The 9,672-nt window shown below is 39.0% G+C and overlaps 1 protein-coding gene across 1 annotated transcript in view; it reads right to left on the minus strand.

Moving 5' to 3' along the window:
- Window positions 1-9,672, minus strand: part of syde2 (synapse defective 1, Rho GTPase, homolog 2 (C. elegans)) — a 96,243-nt gene that overhangs the window by 47,399 nt on the left and 39,172 nt on the right. Inside the window, exon 3 of the mRNA XM_039734495.1 lies at window positions 987-2,104. Within this exon, the coding sequence (XP_039590429.1) occupies window positions 987-2,104 (1,118 nt within the window). The remainder of the gene's footprint in view (window positions 1-986; window positions 2,105-9,672) is intronic.

The raw sequence follows: 9,672 nt of genomic DNA on the forward strand, positions 1-9,672 counted from the left end.
CACAGCTGCAAGGGGAGGTCAAAAGTTCAGCACCAAATGGGTCAGACATTCTCATTACAGAAAAGTGAGAACAGAAACTTTAGGCAAAAAAGCACTGTGCACAAGAGCAACACAGTAACAAGTGCTGCAGCTAGTGTTCCTGAAGTCATTAGCTTCTGCTGTTCCTCATAGTAATAAACTGGTATATTGTGGAGATGGGGTATGAGTATGCACGATTTTACTTGACTAGAAAAAACAGGGCTTTCTTTCACGAACATTCTCACCTCTAATATAATTTGAGTTGCTACACAGGAATAAAGAGCCACATCTGACTAAGAAGTAGGTCTTCAGGATAGCAGAAGAGAAAACACAGTTTTATGAATAAGCAAATAGCAAAAGTAAGGTTAAAAAAAAAATTGCCCTGAACATTTCAAAACCTATGCCAAGAAAAACTCCAAGTGCTTAAGTGTCAATCATAACAGAACAAAGGCAAGCTGTTTAACACAAAAATACAAAAGAAAAACAAAAGAATGCATGTTAGGCCCGTGGGCATGTAGAGGCTTTTAAATTTCATCTCTTTGCTATACAAAGCCAGTCACTGAAAAACCCTCTGCCTTCTCAGAACATGCTGATGATCTGGCTTAATAAAGCATGAAGGGCCAAAGCTCTAGTAGTTGTTCTTTAACAGACAGCAGAAGTCAAACTGGCTAGAGAAAGAAATAATTAATGATTTTTTCAAGTCCTTGGGAAGGAATGCATTACCCAGCAGTCTTAAGGATGCAGGGGTGCTACCCATTAGCAGCAGAGATGAATGCTTATTTTGAATCTCTGCAAGTAAGTTTCAAAGAAGTTGTTCAAGAACATCTTCAAAGAATGTATATTTAACTAAGGCTATTATACCTTTAGTAATGTGTATTTACAAAACTTTATACCAACTAGAAACTCAGACATTAATAAGAGCAAAACACGTCAGTGGGACTAAATAAGATACTATATATACATCCTACCTGGCAGCCACGTTTTTCTATTTCCCTGATGCACTTGTCAATTAGTAGGGGCACCATAAGTCCAGAATTCTCTTTCTCTACTACCTTCCAGGCCTCCACTCCAAAGACTATAGGTTCCCGTTCTGAATCAGGACTGTCGAGAGAATTCTCCCACTGCTCCATCAGATTTAGTTTCACATAAATGATTCCCCTTGGCTCTAGCTTTACTGCTAGCTGGTGGGTTTTAGTGACTCGGAAGAGGGAAGGAAGAACAACTGTCCCATGGCAGCACACCCTGTTCCTTCGAGGTGTTGGCTCCCAACTAAAAACAACTAACTTCAAGTGCTGCGCATTTTCAAGTTCAATATTAAATGTGTGATCCATGTCAAGAAATGTGGTCCTGCAAGTCAGCAAAGCAGTGCGGGCCTTGTTAACAGAGTCCACTTGAATAGCACAATAAACATCTCGCGAATCAATCCTTGGGGGCTTCAGATCTTCTGCTCCATAGAAATGTACACTCATAAGCCCTGATATGTACTGGGAGCTCTTAGGTTGGTCAGCAAAACTGTAGTGGCGGAAGGCATCAACATCAATGTCTGTGCCATGCCCTTTAGAATTGTTAATAGCAGGCTCCTTACCCTTACTGTTTTTATTTTCACCATGATGCTTGCCTGATTTGGTCACAAGTTCTGGGGAATCACCATCACTCAAGTAGCCACCCTTACTTGCTGATTTTGAGCCCCCAGAGCTGTTCTTCTTGTAATTGTGCTGGGTGTTGACACTGCTGTCCAGATGGTAGCGAGAGATGACATTTCTACTGGCAGCAGCAGCTGTGCTACTTCCGGGAGTCAAGGAAGAACTCTGTCCTGACTCCATCCCACTACTGGTTCCATTGCTTTTAGGAGAGGTGGCCTGGGATTCTGAATGGCTGGTGTTACTGGTAACACCCTTTACACTCAACTTCCTGCTAAGTTCAGGAAGCTTTTTCATCTTCATGGACAACTTTCGAACAGTTCTGGGAGACTTGATCTTGTCTGGAAATGACCAGGTAATTGAGGTTCCCTTTTTAATGGGACTGGGACTTGAAGGGGGTGAAAATCCCACACTGGATGCTTCAGTACCATCTGGAGGGACTGTAGCTGAAAATATAAAGACAAATGTTACAGCTCTCATAATTAAACAGACTGATTTCTCAGTTAGAATCAGATATTGGGAAAAGCTACAATTATAGGTTTAACCAGAAAGGCTCTACAAATATATCAAGAGATTTGCTCACATGCTACTAAGTACTATATGCTGGATTGGTTCAGATTATTAATAACATTTCCTGCACATACACTTTAGCTCAGTCAATATTTTCAGTCCAGCAGGTTCAAGAAAATATGGATACACACTAAATCCATACGTAAGTTTCTCACTTAAGCAAGTTCACTAACTGCTTAAAAACACAAAAATTAAAGTCTCACAATGCTGAAACACAGTCTCAACCTTGGAATCTGCATGTGTTAATCTCTTTGGAACTTCAAATAAAAAATGCATCCATTGATAAATCGGTTTCATTCAGTTCACAGATGCAGGGGAACTGGAGTCTCTCTGTTAAAGTTTGGTGCAGGAAACAACCAAGAACAGGATGCCAGTCCACATATGTACTGTTCATACTCACTCACACTAAGGCAATTTAGACTTACTAGCTAACCTAAGAATGATACCTCCTAAAAAATGAACACAACTCAATCCACGGAGAAATTTAGCAGGGAAGGAATTCAGCACAATACAGGTGGTTCCCAGGTTACAGACATTCGACCTACGACTTACGAACAGGGACGCAGCTGCGACACATGCACCTCAGTAACTGCCGCTCTGTCATCTTCGGCCTGGGGATGGGGATGCTGCAAGCGGTGGCTGGACGGAGGCTGGAGGGGGCGATTTCGCTGCTCGCACAGTGTAGTGTCCCTCAGGCGGCTCCCTGCAGCAAGTGGTGACCCGTGGTCCATAGTCACCAGGATCACAGCTATCGCTCATGTCCAGGACGGAGGCTTGATGGGGTGGTTTGCTGCCCACCCACTACACCGCCACAGCTACTGCTCCTGACTGGATACAGGCTGGATGGAGTGGAGTTGGGCGTTTCACTGCTGCAAGCGGTGACCCGGTTGTGGCTGAACAGAGGCCATTAAGGGTGAACGGGGTGGCTGGGGGTAGCATTATAGTGTGCCTCGGGTGGCTGCCTATTGAATGGGGGCGGTGGTGGGCGATTCATTACCCGCCTTTGGCTGCACCGTGTTCGTTCTCGGTGGGCGGACGCTGCAGGCAGCATACTGTAGTGGAGGTGACTGTGTGGTGGGCAGGTGGTGAACTGCCCCACGCCGCCCCCATTTATTCTCAATAGCAAGCCTGCTTGTACTGTTACGCACGTAGCAGGAAGTTGTCTCTTGTCAGTACATCAGACGTGTTGATGACTGGTGCCTTCCTGCTGTGATAGCATGTACAGTGCTGTGCAGAAGAGTCTTCATAACCTTTTGTCTTCACCCTTCAAGAATGTCTCTGAAACACAAATCTGATGCCAGTGCTGGTGATACAGTAAATAAGAGAAAAAACATCACCATTGAAAATAAAGTAGAAATAATAAAAAGGTCAGAGAGTGGTGAAATTCCATCATTCATTGGCAGAGCAACTTGGTTACAGTCGGTCAACAATAGCATTTATTAAAATAATGTACCTGTTCCGACTTACATATCCCTATCTCGTATGTAACCCAGGGACTGCCTGTATTCTAAAAACAAGCGGCAGCAGCACTAACTACTGTACCATCTCTATATAAGTCATGTCCTTCCATTTAACCAAAAATTAATTTTGATCAGCCAATGTTTGTGAACAGCTAGAAAGTGCCTTCTTCACAAGTAGGGAGGCGCCAGAAAGACTGTCTATGAGAAGGCTCTTTCTTTACCTATTAGGGTGTTTCCAGGAAGTACCTCAGCGTTAATGCTCATCAAATAAAAGGCATACCTGTGCATGCTAAAAAGCAAAACAGCTTCAGAGGATTTTTTCTTTTGTTTGCTTTTTTGTTATTTTTACACAAAACAATCAGTTCCCAGCACAAAGAACATCGCATGTGGCTCTATTTAAACATTTTAAAAGAGCGAGGGGCTACTGTTATGATATTCACCTCAGGCTTAAAACTCAAAAAAGCAATGAAGTACTGGTTATCACGCTACAGATTTCCCATGACGTCTATAAAAAAGTAAAATGTTACAGAAGAAAAGGAAATTCAGGCCACATTTGCACTAATCTAATTGCTTAACTGAAACTGATCTTCTTAAATTGACAAGTTAACACAGCTTTTAGAGTCAGCCCTTCATATGATAGCTTTGAAAGTGATATATGTCTCTTTTAAAGGATGAACACAAATACACGCAAAACATCAAAACAGCAACTGCAGCCACAGCATTCCACTAGCCTTCAGTCTGCCATTAAGCCGATGAAGGTCATCTGAATAAAACACTCAACTCGTTGTTACTACACTTAATCCAAGTCTTAATGTGGTATGGAAGCAGTACCTTAAAAGAATAGCAACAATTTTAGTTATTTACACATATCTTTTGCAGTATTAACAACTTCATCTGACTGCATGCTTTGTTTCTCTAAATATAAACCATTTCTCCACATCTCCTAAGAGAATTTCTCTGTCTTGTGTGAACAGAGCTGTTCATTGCACATCAAAAGCAAAAGTCAAATTGTTTTATAAAGTCATTTTGAAAGTGTATAGCCATAAGGAAGGATGAAACTTTTATCTGTAAAAAATAACTGGAAAATAAGATTTGGTTAAGAATAGTAAAAATGTCTACCAGTATTCAAGGATACATTTAAATACTATATATGACCAAACCACACTATTTTCCCTATACTATAGAACTTAAACTTGCATTGCATTTCCACTGTCAGGTTATATTCACGTAACCATTTCTCCATATTGTACCATGCCCCTGGAAATGCAGCTCATTTAACTTTTGCAGCCATACAACATTTCAAACGTGTTTCAATGGCAAATGTTAACTATGTAATCAGAAAAAATCTCAAACAAAATGGGATTTCAAAAAGCAGTGGAAAAAAAATCATTGAGATTTGTATCAGAAAATTGTAATGTTAACACAGTATGTTTAGGACATCATAAAAATCCTGACACAGAAAGATGTTATTTGTCAGGACTGTAACTGCACAGTGGTACTTCTATTAATTATGAGATCTGCTTGTTAAGGGATCTACTTGTAAACATGCAGACAGGTACATAAGTATTTGGATAGTGACACAATTTTCATAATTTTGGCTCTGTATGCTGCCACAATGGATTTGAAATAAAGTAATCATTTTGGGATTGAAGTGTAGACTTTCACCTTTAATTTAAGGGGTTTACAAAAAAATATTGTATGAGCCATTAAGGGAATTACAGCCATTTTTCAGCATAGACCCCCCATTTCCAGGGGCTCAAAAGTAAATGGATATTTGACTGACAATCTGTTCCTTGACCAAATGGGAGCAGCTCCCTCATTATTTCATTAACAATTAAGCAGTTAAAAGGTATGGAATTCATTACAAGTATGGAATTTCCATTTGGAAGCTGTCACTGTGAACTTTCAATATGAAGTCCAAAGAGCTGTCCATGCAAATAAAAACAGGCCATCATTAGGCTGAGAAAACAAAACAAACCTGTCAGAGACACAGCAGAAACACAAGGAGTGGTCAAATCAACCATTTGGTATATTCTTAAAAAGAAGAAATACACTGGTGAACTCAGCAACACCAGAAGGTGTGGAAAACCACAGAAGACAACTGTGCTGGATGATCACAGAATTCTGTCCTTGGTGAAGAAGAACCCCTTCACAACATTTAGCCAAACCATGAACACTGTTGGGAAGGTAGGACCTATCATTCCCAAAGTCTACAATCAAGAGAAGACTTCATGAAAGTAAAAACAGGGGGTTTACCACAAGGTGCAAACCAATGGCAAACATCAAGCATAGGAAGGACAGGTTAGACTTTGCCTGAAAATATTTTTTAAAGCCTGATCAGTTCTGGAACAATTTCCTTTGGACAAATGAAACTAAGATCAATATATGCCAGAATGTTGGAAAGAGAGGAGTATGGAGCAATTTAAGCAAGATCTCTAAGGAGATTTCTAAGCAATCAGTCCGTTTATAGTGCCAACTATAATAGCGAGGATAATGTAAATAGTAAGGTGGAAAGATTTAATACTAAAGTGAGAGCTGCTGTTGACATAGTTGCACCTGAAAAGACAGTTAAAAATCTTCTAGCATTGTTATACCATGGAAGACCCAAAGAGTGTCTGATTTAAAGAGAACATGCCGTAGAGCTGAGCGTCAATGGAGGAAGACTAAACTTACTATCCACTATGAAATATTAAAAGTTAAAATAACAGAATACAATAACACTGTCCGTCTTGAGAGACGCTGCTATTTCTCCAAGATTATAAATAACAATGCTAGTAATCCCAGAGTCTTATTTTCTACAATTGATCGCCTACTAAACCCAGGTAACTCAAAGGAATGCCTCCTAAGTACTTCCAGTAAAACCTGTGAGGCTATCGCTGTATTTTTCAATCAAAAAATTAATGATATTAGAAATAACATAGTATATCCCTCCAACACTAAGGATCCTCCTAAACCCCAGCATTCTGTTATAAACAAATTAAACTCTTTCACTAGGATAGATTTACCCGATTTACAAAAAATAATATCTCAATTAAAACCCTCCACCTCGCCCTTGACCCAATACCAACAAGGTTTTTCAAAGAAGTATTGGGCATACTAATTGATAATGTTCTTGACATAGTAAATTCGTCATTAGATATGGGGATCTTCCCAGACTGTCTAAGACTGCTGTAGTTAAACCCCTACTTAAGAAACATAATCTTGACCCTCGCTCTTGAAAATTTTAGACCCATCTCTAACCTGCCTTTCTTAAGTAAAGTTCTGGAGAAGGCAGTCATTATGCAGTTAAATGACCACCTAAATAAACATGCTATTCTTGATAAATTTCAGGTTTCAGAACAAATCACAGCACAGAAACTGCACTCGTTAAAGTAGTAAATGACTTGTGGGTAAATGCAGACAGAGGCCATTTATCTGTTCTCATCCTCTTAGATCTGAGTGCTGCATTTGACACCATTGATCATAATATTCTTAGAAATCGCCTTAGTCAATGGGTGGGCCTCTCTGGCAGTGTCTTAAATTGGTTTGAATCCTACCTGACAGGGAGAAAATTTTTGTTAGTTGTGGTAATTACAACTCAAGACACATGATATCCATATGGTGTTCCACAAGGCTCTATCCTGGGTCCGCTGTTATTCTCAATCTACATGCTTCCGTTAGGTCAGATTATCTCAGGGCACAACGTGAGCTACCACAGCTATGCTGATGACACACAGCTGTACTTATCAATAGCACCTGATGACCCTGATTCTCTTGATTCACTAACACAATGTCTGACTTGTATCTCAGAATGGATGAATAGTAACTTTCTCAAGTTAAATAAAGAGAAAACTGAAATCTTAGTGATTGGCAATAATGGATACAATGAGGCTATTAGAAATAAACTGGATACATTAGGATTAAAAGTCAAGACGGAGGTAAAAAGCTTAGGGGTAATTGTTGACTGTAATCTGAATTTTAAATCGCATATTAATCAGATCACTAGGACAGCATTTTTCACTTAAGAAACATAAGTAAAGTTAGACCTCTTATATCTGAAAGATGCTGAGAAATTAGTTCACGCTTTGTTTTCAGTCGACTAGATTACTGTAACGCACTCCTCTCAGGACTACCCAAAAAAGACATAAATCGTTTGCAACTAGTGCAGAATGCAGCTGCTAGAATCCTAACTAGGAAAAGAAAATCGAACACATTTCTCCAGTTTTAATGTCACTACACTGGTTACCTGTGTCATTCAGGATTGACTTTAAAATTCTGCTTATGGTTTATAAAGCCTTAAATAATCTCGCCCCATCTTATATATCGGAATGTCTGACACCTTATATTCCAAATCGTAACCTCAGATCCTCAAATGAGTGTCTCCTTAGAATTCCAAGAACAAAACTTAAAAGAAGTGGTGAGGCGGCCTTCTGCTGCTATGCACCTAAAATCTGGAATAGCCTGCCAATAGGAATTCGCCAGGCTGATACAGTAGAGCACTTTAAAACACTGCTGAAAACACATTACTTTAACATGGCCTTTTTATAACTTCAATTTAACTTAATTTAACTTAATCCTGATACTCTGTATGTTCAATTCATCATAATAACTATTCATGGTGGCTCTAAAATCTGTACTGACCCCTACTATCTCTTCTGTTTCTTTTTTCCGATTTCTTTGTGGTGGTGGCCTGCGCCACCTCCACCTACTCAAAGCTTCAAAAGGCAGAAGTCTACGTGACCATCAACATCATCAAGTCCTTCCGTTAAAACCCTAAATCCAAAGAGGACTGTTTTATTTATGTTAGGTAGAATGCCCAGAGGGGACTGGGCAGTCTCATGGTCTGGAATCCCTACAGATTTTATTTTTTCTCCAGCCGCCTGGAGTTTTTTTTTTTGTTTTTTCTGTCCCCCCTGGCCATTGGACCTTACTCTTATTCTATGTTAATTAATGTTGACTTATTTTGTTTTCTTATTGTGTCTTTTATTTTTCTATTCTTTATTATGTAAAGCACTTTGAGCTACTGTTTGTATGAAAATGTGCTATATAAATAAATGTTGTTGTTCTTGTTGTTGGAGAAGAGAATAAACAGCTCATAATCCGATGAATACCACATCATCTGTAAAACATGGTGGAGGTAGTCTTATGGCATGATCATGCATGGTTGCCAATGGAAGTCAGTCACTTGTGTTTATTGATGATATCACTGCTGGCTGAAGCAGCAGGACAAATTGTGAAGTATATAGGATTATACTATCTGCTCAGATTCTACCAAATTCTGCAAAACTCATAGGGCAAAGCTTCAAAGTACATATGAACAATGAGCCAAAATATACTGTAAGAAAGCAACCCAAGTGCATTTTAAAGCAAAGAAGTGGAATATTCTCCAATAGACAAGTCCAATCAACTGACTCCATATCAACTGGACATGTACATCACAAGAAAATGATCATTATATTTATATCAATCTGTCCAAATATTTTAAGCTCCTCAAAAATAGGGAAACCATGTATAAAAATCTCGGTGTCTTTTCTAAACAGCTCATACAATATTTTTGTTAAACCCTTTGAACTAAAGCTGAAAATCTATACTTCAATCACACCTTGATTGCTTTGTTTCAAATACACTGTGGTGGTGTACAAAGCCAAAAGTATGAAAATTGTGTCATTGTCCAAATACTTATAAACCTGACTATATTTGCTTTAAGGGCCTAGTTAGCTGCATATCTATATTGCATGATCTTAATCATACCAGTTATTTGTTTTCATGTCTAATCTTTAGGATTATTTAGCTTTGTTAATCTGCTAATAACCAAAAAGGTACTCATTCACTGGTGTGTTAAGAACAAGAAGATAAATTGTTACACAAATGATAAAACAATCCAACTGCAACTCTGTTTTAAAGATGTGAGTAAAAGAAATTATTCAATCCAGAACTGTATTAAGCTATAATGGAAAAAGAGCAATAGACAGAAAACCTTTAATCTCTATAACTGTGTACACCAC

Source organism: Polypterus senegalus, chromosome 14 (assembly GCF_016835505.1).
Source record: "Polypterus senegalus isolate Bchr_013 chromosome 14, ASM1683550v1, whole genome shotgun sequence".
Lineage (NCBI taxonomy): Eukaryota > Metazoa > Chordata > Cladistia > Polypteriformes > Polypteridae > Polypterus > Polypterus senegalus.